This window comes from Cephus cinctus, unplaced genomic scaffold, assembly GCF_000341935.2.
Source record: "Cephus cinctus unplaced genomic scaffold, Ccin1 Ccin1_scaffold0457, whole genome shotgun sequence".
NCBI lineage: Eukaryota > Metazoa > Arthropoda > Insecta > Hymenoptera > Cephidae > Cephus > Cephus cinctus.
This window is the reverse complement of record NW_014333134.1, coordinates 563,643-578,147: the sequence shown is the minus strand read 5'-3', so window position 1 is coordinate 578,147 and position 14,505 is coordinate 563,643. Positions and strand designations below refer to the sequence as shown.

Below are 14,505 nucleotides of genomic sequence, written 5' to 3'. Positions count from 1 at the left end.
ATTAAGTGTTTGGATATTAAAATAATTAATTAAATCAATGAAATTAGATATTAACACTTAAAGATCAGGAATCCTAGCCAAAAATATTCAGAAGTACTGGAAGTTGCCCAAAAGTGTGCGCGCGCAAATTCGTACAACTCGGCAGTGGGGGCAAACCGAAGAGTGGGAGAGGCCCTTAAGGCAGTGCCCGAATTCAGAACGCTCATTCTTTCTCAAGCCAGTTTCGTATGCTGGTCTTTTGGAAGCACCCCTCTTATCCATTTTTAACCTTCTTTTTCTATATTTATTTATTCTTATTTATTTATCCTTTACTTTTTAATTTATTTTTTTTTCCTTATTTCTTCTCCATCTTTATACGTCTATTCCTTACTTTTGTATTTTTATCTTCCTGTCTGTCTTCTCGTTTTACTCCGTTCCCTTTCACTTTCAATTATGCTTGCTTAACTTGTTCTATTCTTTTTCTCGGTTCGAGCATTTTCATTCGAGTAGTCATATAAGGGTAGTCACCCTGTTAGAGTAACTACACATTTAGACCATGGTGTCAGGGGTTGCCCATCCGCCTCATCCGCTGGGCTTGCTCAGTGGGTCGGACCCAAGTTGTAGCCGCAACAGGACCTTATGGGTCTTACGACGGAGGTCTTGAGCCCCCTTAGGGTATGCAACAGCCATGTTCTTTCATATAGTGAATCTAATCAGAGTATCTATCTTCCGCGTCTTCAGTATAATTTGTTCGCTTTGCTAAAAACGCTCCAACATGTCGTTGACCCTTGAGCACTCATGTGGGTAGAGACTTGTGCTCTTGGTCGGCTTCACTTGGGGTAAGTGTGGGTGCTATTGAGTACCTGCTAGTTTAAAGTCATCCTCTGCTGGAGGCATGTTGAGTGGGGACCTATGGCCGATGGGTCTACTACGCTGTAATCCTAGCAAGCTCAAAGCGTTGTAGCGTCAAATATCGTCCCTCGGGTAGATCTTTCGCGTTTGATTTCCACTCAGCTCTACTTCATTTCTGTCCTGAGGCCTCCCCCCTATCCTGTGCGCCATAGCTACAGAATTCGGGGGTTCTCCTCAATCTAAAGAAAAACACGATCTCTGGTTGAACCTCGGAGGGGTCGTAGCTCCCTTGTGAAGAGGTAAGACCTTATGGAAATAGGCGGGGAGGGGCCCATTTCGTTCGGTTATCCTTTCTGCGTCTTCCCTCTTCTCCCTTCTTTATCTTATTCTCTTTTCTTGCTTCTTCAAAATGATCTTGTTCTAGTGCTTATATTTCACGCACCTCCTTTTCTCAAGCGCTTGGTTCGGGCACTGCCTTAAGCGCTTCCCCCACTTCTCGGTTTGCTCCCACTTACCGAGTTGTGCGCGACGTATTTGCGCGCATACACTTTTGGGCAACTTCCAGTACTTCTGAATATTTTTAGTCAGGATTTCTGATTTTTAAGTGTTAATATCTAATTTTATTGATTTAATTAATTACTTTAATATTCCAAACACTTAATTTATTAATATTTCAATTGGGGCGTAATTTATTTTCGGCCTTCTACAATTTCAATTCAGTTTTTATCTACTCCGTATATTTCGCGAGATTTTGATTTTGTCTCAATTTCACAGTTTTAATAAATTTCCGTTCAGGTGGGCCGACGACACAAAAATGCACACGTTTTAGAGACCTCTTTGAAGTTAGCTGGATATTTTTAACTTTTATAATTTTTTTCTGTTTTCTGAAAACTTTTTAGAGTCGACTCTAGTATCATTCTATCCTCTTCATAGTAAGAATAATAAAAAGAGATCCAACGGATAAGATTTCTGAGCGCACCCTGGCAATCTTCCTACTCATCTTTGATACAAGGGGTTCAAGGGTAAGGACATTTGGCACATGTCCCACATTGGGGTTAAAGCCATGAAGAAATGGAAGGAAGGAAGAGTAAGGTCAGTTTCAATCACGGTCTTACATACAGGTCTTGCAACCATAGAGTTAATACAGATAGAGCAGACAAGCCATAGGCTGCTCTGCAAGTGGAAGTGTCCGTTCGCTCATAATGAGAAAGAAAGAGATAGCTGAACCCCTTTAGCTATCCGTCTTTGCACCCTGATTTGCATCTATCTCTCTCTTCGCCGCTGCCGCGTTGAGAGCTGGCTTGTCTGCTCTGTATTAACTCTATGCTTGCAACTCGCCCAATTTTCAGCGGTGGGGGTAGACGTGGTTTTGAAGCACGGCTCATTTTTAATTTTAGTCACAAGCGTCGCTGTGATCGAGCGACCCCTTATCTATCTCACTTTACAATCGGCTGTGAGAGAGAGAAATAGCAACGGATCGCTTGATCGCAACGCCTCTTGTGGTCATGAAGTGAAATGAAAAATGCTTCTAAAAGAAGACTACCCCCTCCAAGGGAGTTGCAAGACCTGTATGTACGACCGTGGTTTCAATTAAGTTTCTGTAAAAATCCGTTCATGGCGCGACTGTGCCAAGATGGCGAACGGCTGTCGATGCTATATTTTTATCGCCTTCAATTACTCCTAAAAACTACAAGCCGTAGCTCAGTATAATTTGGTCTAAAAGTATTTGATCCTATTAACAATGATCATCATGCATTCGCTTGAAAGGATCATTATATCCTTATTTTTGTTAATAAACTCTTGTCAAAGAACAATAACTGTTTCGGCTTTACCACCTGAGCCCACATCTAAGCCTATTGTTCTCTGGCATGGAATGGGTAAGTTTATTGTTATTAAAATATGATTTTAGTTCGAATAAGCTTACAGTACTACGGTATATTCATATTCACTCCCAGTGCTGTGAGTACTGTCGTTTATTTCTTTACCTACGTGCAATTTAACGACGCAACAATACTCGCAGTGAGTTTCAAAATATAACCTTGGCTGGTTTGCATGAATGTCATTTTGAAAGTTCATTAACGTCATAGCTGCAATCAGCTGGTAAAACGTGTCATTATTTTGAACTTGACAATGAGATATTAAAATTCTTAAGCAACTTATTTGTAAACCTGTTTTTAAGAGGAAAGTGGTTTTACTCCAGGTGATAGTTGCTGCTTCTCTTTTAGTCTTGGACAGATCAAGATTATACTGGAAGATCAGATTCCAGGGGTATACGTCAAGTCTATAATGATTGGACAGGATGAGATACAGGTTTGGTGAAATCTGAAAATATAAATCTTAGTTAATTGATGTAACATATATTTATTTGTGTAATTATTGTATTTATTGGTAGGATGTCGAGAACAGCTATTTTATGAATGTGAATAAGCAAATCGATCAAGTTTGCCAAGAATTGTCAGAGGACAGGAATTTGCAAGATGGATATAATGCCATTGGCTTCTCACAAGGATCACAATTTTTGTAATTATGATATTTAAATTCTTGGATAAACTGCTCATAATATAACATTGTCAACAGTGATAATCATAATTGACAATATTGGTGTTAACAGGAGAGCCATTGCTCAACGATGTCCCAATCCTCCTATATTGAATCTGATATCTCTGGGTGGACAACATCAAGGGGTTTATGGTTTACCAAATTGCGGTTCGCTGGAACATGTACTATGTGATTATCTACGACGTATGCTCAATTATGGAGCATACTACAAGTAATTACATTGCTTTCTATTACGAATATTAATATTTAGAAATCGTAAGTTTATGCATGATATCTTTACAGGTTTGTTCAAGAGAGATTAGTGCAGGCAGAATACTGGCATGATCCCCTTCGGGAGAATGAGTACAAGAAGTACAGTATTTTCCTGGCAGACATTAACAATGAACTGACTATCAATGAGGTAATCAATTATAATTTATTGATATGTACGTATGATTTCATTAATAGTTCATATTTGAATTATACATGAATTATGTAGAGATTCTTGTTAACTTGTTCATATTCATTTTCTCCACTGCATACCGCTATTAGTACACATATATCTTTTTACCCACTATTATAAACTAAACAATGGATACATTTTATGTTAACACGAGCGTGTCCAACTATCATGCAAACTTTTTATTGTTGAACTCTAGAAATAAGAGCTATTCGTATTTTTAGACGTATAAGGACAATTTGAAAAAGTTGAAAACGTTCGTTCTCGTGAAATTTGAAAACGACACCATGGTTCAACCGCGAGAATCCGAATGGTTTGGTTTCTATAAACCAGGACAGGCTGTTGAGTTGGAAACATTACAGGAGTCAAAGTTATATACCGAGGTATAATATATTTGTTCAATAAATGAATGTATTTAATTATGTATATTTATTTAATTCGATTTTCATTGTCGTAGGATCGTCTCGGGCTCCGAGAGATGGACAAAGATGGTAAAATACATTTTCTCTCAGTGAATGCCAATCATTTACAATTCACTGACGTGTGGTTCATCGAGAACGTTATCAATCAATATTTAATATAATTATTCACTTAATTAAGACGAACAATGATGGTAATATTCTACATGCTATCCCCAGCTTCGGCAATACGTAATAAAATCGTAGGATCTTTGTGATAATTCATAAGCCAGTAGCCTTAACACCTAAGAAATTTTAATATTTTGTTATATCAATTAATTAAATATCGTTTTTATTAAATACATTTTTCTACGCATTGTTAATCATTTCTATTGTATCTAAATTGAATAAATCATCCTTATCGGAGCAAAATATTTACCCAGTGTCGGCAGCAAGGTGATATTTAAATCGACATCCTGTCAAGTGGCGCCATCACCTGTAATATTCAAGAAACATTATCAAAGCCAAAAAAAATTTAAAAGAACAAAAAGGAAATTGCCTTTTACTCTCCAAAAAAATCTGACTTACAATAAGAAAAGCAATTCCATCTGCACTTTCTTAAAATCGTTAATCAAAATGCAGTAAACCGGTACCATCAAAAATAATAAAGCCATCCACACACGTCAAAATACAATGAACAACCGGTAACCAGCAATATTCTTATCGCGATATCAATCGGTGTCAGCAAAGGCGTAACTGGGGGGAGATCCATATATACAGGCAGAGCAACCTAGTGGAGTAGAAGCGGTAGGAATGAAAGGGTTTCAGGAAGATACCATGGCCGGGACTATATCCACCACGCTTGGTGCCCCCATTAAGAGATTACATTATGAGTTCACTTTGTACAGTTCCTCTACAGTCTCCCCTTGCAGATGGGAACTCGGAGTTAACAGTATGAACACTCTTCGCCCATCTCTCCAGGCTAGCGTTATTGTACGAGCGAGGGCTTCGTGCATGCGGATAAATATGTTTTTATACAAAAAGTTACCCCCAGCCTCCAGCCATACAAATACGGTCATCATATGATTACACTACGCACTCATCCCCTTCAGAGCAACGCACATTACGAAATGAGATATTCCCTGTAAAATTGCATGAGAACCTTAAAGAATGCATTGAGCTTATACTGGGAGGAAACTGGCTACTGCCGCAAATTTATTTTCTCAATTTATTTATTGACTAATTCATTTATTACCCCCGATCAGTTTTTTACTTTATACCGTTACGTATACAGTATATAAAATAATGTTAGTCCTGTATCAGGTGAAAAGATTTTTCTTGTAGAATTAATTGGTTTCTTAAAAGAATTCTCTTATCCAAAGAAATGAAAACCTTGAAGAATGCATTGAGCTTATGCTACGAACGAACAGACTATTGCTAAAAATTTATTAATTTTGTCAATTTGTTAATTGACTAATTAATTCATTACCCTGGATCATTTTTTTTACTTTATGCCGTTACGTATACAGTATATGGAGCGATCGAACTGGCTATTGCTAAAAATTTATTAATTTTGTAAACTTTTTTATTGACTAATAAATTTATCACGCTCAATTGTTTTTTTTTTACTTTATACCGTTACGTATACAGTATGTGCAATAATGGTAGTCTTGTATCGAGTGCAAAGATTGTTCTTTTAGAATATTTATTTTTCGAAAGAATTCTCTTTGCTACTTTTTCTACTGTCTTTCGAGAATCTTAATGTTTCGCACGAGAACAATAAACACGAATAGATGAGAACCTGGAGGCACCTGAGTTCGTATTATTATTCGAGTTTTTCTTGGCGTTTTGTGGATTGCGAGGGTGGCTTGTCGAATCACTTAATAGATTGAGGCGTTATTGTTATTTGATTTTTTTCTCTCTTCTTCCTCTTGTTAAAGACGACGACACGCTCTTACTTTCTCTTTATCGGTTTCTCTTTTTCTTGGTATGTATGTGCTTCTCGTACAGCTAAGAAAAGTATATAATATTGTATTCTGTACGTTGCTGACTTCCTTATCCTGATTTGTTTATTATTTCTGTCTTCCAAGTAACACTCTTTTCATTGAAGCTGATCGACTATGTAAATTTTCCTTAAGTTGAAGAATAGTCAAAAGCATGTTCTGATCTAAGAGAAAATAATATTGTAGTAAAAATATGCGTTTTTTTTTTAATTTTCAACCGAATGAATCATCAGTGACGTCACTGTGTCTTCTCGCAATTTTTAATCCGGATACCAATGGTTTCTATTGGTCGACAAGGAAATGTAGAGGAGTTGCTGAAAACAGACAAACGTAAGACAAAGTTATTAAAAAAAAAAAAGGAAAATAGAAAGGGTTGAGGGTACGCCAAGGGATGGATAACGGTGAGGAAGGTTGTTTTTCTCTCTCAAGGGGGTGCACAACCAATCCTCCCTCTGTTCTCCATCCTCTGTCGTGCCTCACGAACTGCAGGTACCTACGATTAGCTTATTATTCCGTGCCTTTGTCGACAGCTTGCGGAAAGCTTCAAAGCTTCCTCGTCTATATCTGACAAGAGTGTGGGCAAAGTCGATTCCTACTACATACATATTTTTCCCAACATCAGCGCAGCGCCATTCCGGGTAACTATTATTTCACAATAAAAGTTTGCAAATATTCTGAAAAAAAAGGTATCAATATCAAAATTGACATAAAACTACACTCAGTCGAAGCTTCACATAATCACATAAGTTTCTTAAGCAAAATTCAGTATACAGACCTATACAAGGTTCCAGGGTGAAAAAAAGTTTCTTCAATTTTGACTCAGCAACGATGAACAACAATGAATAATAATTAAGCACAGGTACAGCGGTACCAAAAATATCTTGGCCAAATAATCAACAGGGAGGACATTGTCCAGGATATAGACAAGTCTTAGAGATTAGCGTTGGCAATTAGAGAGGATGACTACCTTGAGCTTGGCAGAAGAGAGCCGCGATCTCATCCATTACCATCGCAGCTAATTTCAACAAAGCGAGATCCATATTGCACGACATCGAGCGACTCCTGGTGCGCAGCGCTAACGGGGATGCCATCCAGGAAGGAGGCTGGCGGAGGAGGAGTCGAACAACAGAGTATATTATACAATGCTATCTGCTGGTCCACAATCGCATACAGCTCTCAGTTCATTGTTTCCCAGTACCTACAGATGTGCGCCGCTCTCCATTGTCGATCTATAGCGAACTTCGTAGCGGGTTGCAAGGGTGCGCAAACTGAAGACTGAAGGGAGCTTTCGGTGCGCTGGTTGAGGGGATGGCGCCTCCAAAAGGAACATATCAATTCATTGTCATATCAGCACTATCCGTCTCTAGTCGGGTTAACGGGTGACTCCCTGATAAGGGCAAAGGCTGAAACAATCATTAAAAACTTTCTTACTCTGCACAATCATCCTTTCAGTTGACAAGGGGAGGCTCAAGAATTATCAAAACATACTTATACACGCATACTTCATACTCATATGTCCCTAATTGAATTTTGATGCAAGGAAAATATAATTAAAACACTTATTGACAATTTCTTACTACTCATTGGTACAAACCTTTATACATGATTGTCTATTATTATTGACAAGTACTTTTATTTGTTATTAAGCGGTGCTAATCATCAATATACTGAAGTCACCCGGTACATAGTAGGAATAACTGAAGGATACAGTCACGCAATAAGAGATGGGGGTGGGTGGTTGGTTTGATGCCAATGGGCGGTTAGACTGGGTTGGGGTAGGTTGGGGTAGGTATTCCGTTTGTATAATATAGCTACTCACTCGTATCGCTGTCTCTCTGATGTGAACGCAGCCTCAGGCTTATTATATGCACGTATCAGAATATATCTTCGCGTATGTCAAAATTATTATTAGCCGCCATTCTGATATTCACTATGCGATCCTATATACACATATATATATATAATGCATATAAAGTATACATATATATTATAACCAAAGTCTTTGCCATGTCCCAAGGGCTTCAATGCGTTCACCAATCCATATACCAGCGGCGTTCTTAAATGAAAACACACCAATTTTCTATACAGCAGATATACAACAGACATAAGCTATAATTTGCAACTAATATATATCTCACAATGGGTCTCTAATTGAAGTGAATCTTATGCTGATCATCGGAAAGTATCACCAGAATCATTGTAACTTGTAGATGTCGTAAATCTCGCGCAGTGCCTCCCAGACGGGAGAGATTCTTTCGAATTCACTGTGGCAGGTTAACCAAACGCAGACAACTAATACGCCAGAACACAATATACCCAGGACGGATAGTAGGGTAGTTGCGTGGCTCATTATGGATTCACGTGAAAGCATATGGCGCGGGAGCTGAGCATTCAATTGTTTAGCGAATTGTCGGGGTATCTGGAACACACAGTGAGTAGCGATATCCAACATGTTTCGGGCGGTATTGTTCTCGGTTTTTCTGAACACACTGACGCGAGAGAACGCCCATCTTGAAAATGAAGCCTAACCTGTAGGCCAAGGCATTCCTCGGAAGTTTGATCAGTATTAGCAGAGAATATATATTATATAATATATGGTCTCTGGTATTAGATATATCCAGTATCTACTGACGGATTTTGTTTCTGTCGCTCTGTCTGTAACTTGTCGAAAACACCACGAATAAAGAGACTGAAATTCATAAGAGTGAGTTGTATATTTGAGTATATTTTCATGAACAATTGCACGAATAAAGATCGTTATTTAATTTATCAGAGAGAAACTGTCAGTCTATCTTGTTCGAGTTGGCGAATTCCATCTGGTTCGACATAACCTATCGTTACTTACCAATCGGAACGTAAGAATGTATCGTAGGCATTACGTGGGTAGTCAGGAACGTGAATTCGGGCCGACGGCTTCTTCTAATCCACGATGTGGCCTGTCTCGGTGCATAGATAGGTAAGTACTCTAGACGTTCATTGCTCTAGGAAATCATACTTGGCTGCCGGCAAACAATGCCCATTGTCCGGCATATCATTTTCACTCATCCGCTATTTTCTCGAGTTTTCCAACAGGCAAACGGCGCGGACTCTCCAGGGCCTCAGTACCACCCACGAATGAATACTGTTCTCCGAGTTTCGGGTTTTCACTTTTTTTTTCTTTCTCTATCTCTTCTACTCCAGCTCTCTTACTCACTACTCGCTCTCTTTCGTGTCCCATGTTACCCTCATCTCACTCTGTCTCTCTCTCTTTCCTTCGTTTTTCAGTTGCTTGGCGTATTGGAGTATTCGACCGGACAGCACTCGCTACAATGCACCATTGTTTCCACGGTAGCCGTTCATATCGCCATCGTCATCCTGCTTACGCGGCTAATCATGAATTGATTGTCTCATTGGGAAAGACCAGGATCGAGTTCACATCTTAAAAATCATCTCCAGGAAGATCACTTATTAAACTACTTGAGAGACGAAAATCTATCAGCTAGCCAACTACAAAGTATCAGTACATATCTATACTCAAAATATTTTAATACACTGTACAAAAAAGCAGTTTTAGATTTTTTTTTCATGAATTCAAATTTTTGTCTTTGCTAATAGACTTTGCAATGTGTCTCTATATCTCTACTATGGAATTAACAATTGACAGAACATATTTAAAGGGTCCAGAAAAGCGTCACAAGATTCCTATTGGCATTTACATTAGTATTAGTAAAGTCGATCTGACGGTTCTGTGATGGCGGTGGTGTTGGTTGTTGTTGAGGGGATGAATGTTCATGAATCCGTAAATGGAACAACGCTGTAGAGTATAGAAGCTTGATTAAAATATTAATTGAGATGGAAATAATGATTCGACTTGGGCCACTGATTCCGAAGCGTGCCTTTGAATGACTCTACGTTGTTTTAATATACGCCTAGCGCTCACGGTTCGATAACCAAATTCATTTCAATGATTGTTGCTTTCTTCGACGCGTCTTATTTAGAGTCAATTAGAATTCTTGTATCTTCGATTCGTCATAACCGTCTTAAGATAGCGTATATAATTTTTACAATTTGTAACTAGCATAGTGATACTATGTAGTATGTCAATCAGATATTGTTAACAGTTTTATAATATGACTGATTGTAAAACATCCTCGAGCATACGCACTCGAGAGTAAACACCATGTAATAGAGTTGTCCCCATGGGGTTCAGACCCCTGGAGAACAATCAGGGTGTGTAGTAGTGAACAACCCCATCGAAATCACCTTCTATGAAAACTAATCTCATAGGGTGCACATGTTTTGGCGTGAGACAGGGCGAATCATTGTTGAGAATGTCAACTATTAGTTGAGTACAACAATGATGTTGTCAACAGGCAATTTTGTGCAATGACAGACACAGTAGCATTGTCAATCATGACAGTGCTTAATATACAGGGTTAGTCAGTAGAAAGGCGCCAGCAGAAGTTGGCCGCAAGTGGCCGACACGGCAGTGTGGCCTATTCAAAAAGTGATATGTGACTGTGACCTATTCCCATAAGCGCAAACTGACAGTTCGCATAGCAATAAGGTTTTTGAAATATTGCAATAGTTAGGTTACTCAAATAATTAATTAATATTTTAATGACAAAATGTAATGTCAGTTAAGATTTATTTTCAAAACAGATTTTTTTCCTGCACTTTTTTCCTATAAAAGCATTTCAATTAATTGATTTTTAAATTAGTTGCAGTATTGTATTGCAGAATTGCAGTTGTGGTCATTACTTGGAAATATGAAAATTGTGAATATTTTAAACTTTACATTATTTTAATTGCAATCTGTTGTGAAGATAAATCTTAACTGATATTTCATTTTTTCGTTACAAAATTAATTATTTATTTCAGTAATCTAATTATTGAAATATTTCAATAAGCGACCTGTCAGTTTGCGCTTATGGGAATCGGTCACAGTCACATATCATTTTTTGAAGAGGCCACACTGCCGTGTCGGCCACTTACGGCCAACTTCTGCTGGTGAGTTTCTACTGACTAACCCTTAATCAATGATATACTTATAATTTATAATTTTCTTTTGTGAGAACGTCACGTATGACAGTTTAAAATGTAATTAGAATTTTGTACCATCAATATGAATCTTGATATTCAATATTGATTGATCAGAATCAAATTGATCCTACGTATCATTGTAAGGGTTGTTTTGTTATCAGTATTTAATATACTCAGACTTAATACCCTGACGATTCGATGTGGCAGGAGTCATGACAATAATTCCCTCGTTAAATAAACCAATCAACAAGTTATCGTTATTGAATGATGTGGGGCTTCTGTTCCGTCACCCTATTCTTTACGGTCATCCATATTATGGGGTACCGTGCGTGTTGCATGGTACCCTTACAGGGTTGATTTGGGGGTTGAACGCACGTGCCGCAAGTCTAGTCTATGAATATCCTCATTCATGGTCGCCCTGCGATTTCGATTTGACTTATCGACTCGATTCCCCTTTCCGCGATAATGAACGCGTACAAAACTCACGTTGTTCCACGTGATCGTTCACGTACGTAATCGCAAGTTCAGCGGAACCTTGGGAAAAAAATAAATCACGAACAGACCCTTGTTTGGTAATGAACAAATTTTTTTCATCAAATCTAAAAATCCCGTCAATCTCAACCGTCATGCGAGTCAAAGAATAAATATCGACTATCGACTTTCAAGGTAAAAGAAATATAACAACTGTAAGCGTCAAAGGGTATAATAATGTGGAATGACAACTTTTACTTTTTTCAATAATTATCATAATAAAATACCTTTTAGGATGGAGATACGGAGCTGATACCGAACTGTCCAATTACAGCGTCTGACAAGGACAACCCTTGTAGTATGAACGCATATCGAACATCGCTTCGGCCAGTTTAGCTACAGGGGTCTGTACTAGCTGGACGGTACGATTCGCACGCGGTGGCTAGCTGATTAATTAGAATCCGGAAGGCCGAGGGTGGGGGACGAGAAGTAGCGTTGCCGATGTGATGGACTGGTGAAGGGAGGAGTGAGGGTGTGTAAGGGTGGAAAGTAGAAGGGATGAACGTGGCAGGGAGTGGTGAAGGGGATGCGAAGGGATGGCGCCGAAAAGCACAGTGGTTTACTGGGTTCACGAATGGAGTCAGGAGCGGTGCTGGACGTCGGTTAGGTAGCCAGATAAATATATAGGTAGATAAAAAGAGAGAGGCAGTAGCATGAAAAGAGACAAAGTACTAGGAGAGATATAGGAAAACAGAGATAGAGCCAGAGATTGACTGCTGGTTGAAGTGAGGTTAGAGGAGGTTAGGGAACGGGGGATTCGTCCGAGACAGAGAGATGACGAGAGGAACAGGCAAACTGGATTCATTACGAAACGGAACACGAAGGGTTCCGATGGGTTACTGGTGGTTGGGAAGGGATGCTTTCGAATACGAACGTCGACGTCCTGTTCGGGATGCGACAAATCCCAGGATGAGTAAAACGGATTCATTAGCGTGAACGCAGCTGCGACCAGAGAGACCAGGTCGAATCTGAATCGAAGTATTTTAGTACTATCAGGCAGTTTAATTAGAAATTTTCATGGCGACATACCTACCGAGGTCGTTGATTTCAAATTTTTCGCGCTGCGTTAGTATAGTAATTTCTGGTAACTTATCTAGTTACCAAATTATTATTGGATTGGGGTACCCGACTGTCAGTTTAGATCCTAGGGATTTATTTTCGCGAGACGCTAGACTCACGGGCCTTTTATTCGCTGCGGTGTGGACTATTTAATGTATATTGAGGCCGGCCGACTAATTAACGATATTTTACTAGTAATTAAACACATCCAATCTACGACGAGCAAAGGGTGCACGAGAAGTTACCTCGGCTAAGATGCTCCAGCGCGTTTTCTATGGCTGGGATCTCCCTATACCTACCACAGTATACTTACTGCTGAGCAGAACTCCGCAAAACCGCTATTGGCTATCCCTTTGGCCTTTCAGTTTACGAATCCTTCGGGATGCTGTTCAGGATGGGAATATATACCTAATGGACTTCTTCTCGCAGTCACTCAATTTTTGGTCCTATCTTATTAGACAGTCAGCTCAAGGAAATCCTAATCGCAGAAGAATGTTTCAAGCGATTCATTTTGATCGGATACGATTTACACGTAAGTTATTAACCTAATCATACAATTAGTTTCAGAATTCTTTTTAATTAAGGAACCCAATAGTTTTTGGCTTATCGTTTTACTGATTAGGAAGCAAAGAATTTATTTATAGAGGTATTATGTTTCAAATGGGCGACTTTGTGTAATTGCTAATTACCTAACCTCATTTACCTAATGACGCTTTGATTTAACTCTTGATTCCCCACGCCTACTGCTATTTCCCGGAGATTAATATTAACATCTAGGATACTTTTCTACTGCATGTTTCTCATACGTGGGGTAAGTTAATGCCGAGTGGACTCGTTAGCTCACGATTGAAATGTGAAAAGGTATATAGTTGAGAAAAAAACATGAATTTACCTAATTGTAGAAAAAGCTTGGAAATTATATAACCAGTCGTGCACGCTCTCACGGAAGAATGTTAAATTAGATAGACGTGCAACGGTGTTGCGGATCTTTGTAATTAGTTCCATTTATAAAGCACCGTTGCCACAAATCCCCCAGCGACTGAATCGAGAGTCGCAGGGACGCCATTTCTAGTTAAAATTTATTTTGCAATTTTACTTAACGACGTTTTCTCGTTGCGTCTTCGCGACGTCATATACAAATGAATGAACAAGCATACAAATAATTTCAAAATTTTCTATAAATTCCATTCCGTGAAAACGAAAGTATTTTTTTCGTGAATAATTTTGACTATTTTTATTTTCCAAAAAGATATCGATCATAGTTACTATACGTACCGGCTGTAATTTTGATTTTTCTTTTGTTTCAGATGCCAAAGAATTCAAGGTTATACTCTATTTCGCCATTATCCAATTCTTGAGTTATCTGCGGCCCTGAATTACCTTCTTCACTCCGCTTCCGCGAAAGGGTGGTTTTAATTACCCCTTCCATTACTGCCAAGCCAACCCCGTTAGTGGATTCATTTAGTCACATTACCATCCCCTACTGCCTTTCGATAGCGAGCACGTACATACGTCCCGCCCACTAACTCTATGATATGATCTAACTTGTGTCGGCGTGCTACATAGAACCACAGTAAAGACATATACAGATATAGTATTTATAAGTATATACGGAATTACTGTACACGTATGAAACGACTGAAATTTCGATAATTAATTAATT

At 38.8% G+C, this 14,505-nt stretch overlaps 1 protein-coding gene and 2 long non-coding RNA genes across 6 annotated transcripts; 2 read left to right on the top strand and 1 right to left on the bottom strand.

Moving 5' to 3' along the window:
- Positions 1-2,445: 2,445 nt before the first annotated feature.
- Positions 2,446-4,661, top strand: LOC107267855 (palmitoyl-protein thioesterase 1). Its single transcript, XM_015740015.2, has 7 exons — positions 2,446-2,708; positions 3,032-3,141; positions 3,224-3,351; positions 3,443-3,601; positions 3,673-3,790; positions 4,054-4,212; positions 4,287-4,661. The coding sequence occupies exons 1-7, from the start codon at positions 2,573-2,575 to the stop codon at positions 4,410-4,412; spliced, it is 936 nt and encodes a 311-aa protein (XP_015595501.1). The 5' UTR covers positions 2,446-2,572; the 3' UTR covers positions 4,413-4,661.
- LOC107267860 lies at positions 4,293-8,510 on the bottom strand. Of its 4 annotated transcripts, none has more exons than XR_003059726.1 (8): positions 8,369-8,510; positions 8,050-8,286; positions 7,429-7,633; positions 7,006-7,333; positions 6,728-6,904; positions 4,816-6,544; positions 4,667-4,723; positions 4,293-4,532 (listed from the first exon to the last, which is right to left on the bottom strand). It is a non-coding gene; the product is annotated as an uncharacterized LOC107267860 (long non-coding RNA). The 4 variants fall into 4 exon arrangements; XR_003059727.1 differs by having other exon boundaries at positions 7,433-7,633; XR_001537696.2 differs by having other exon boundaries at positions 7,006-7,633.
- Positions 8,511-8,667: 157 nt separating this feature from the next.
- On the top strand, positions 8,668-10,806 carry LOC107267861. The gene is made up of 3 exons (XR_001537699.2): positions 8,668-8,934; positions 9,004-9,186; positions 9,495-10,806. It is a non-coding gene; the product is annotated as an uncharacterized LOC107267861 (long non-coding RNA).
- The last annotated feature ends 3,699 nt before the right edge of the window (positions 10,807-14,505 follow it).

Excerpts from the sequence above, each read along its gene's own strand:
- LOC107267855 (XM_015740015.2), top strand. The coding sequence starts at position 2,573 with ATGATCATCATGCATTCGCTTGAAAGGATCATTATATCCTTATTTTTG. Across the intron at positions 3,352-3,442 it reads TCACAAGGATCACAATTTTT|GAGAGCCATTGCTCAACGAT; the intron begins GTAATTATGATA and ends TGGTGTTAACAG. Across the intron at positions 3,791-4,053 it reads ATGAACTGACTATCAATGAG|ACGTATAAGGACAATTTGAA; the intron begins GTAATCAATTAT and ends TCGTATTTTTAG.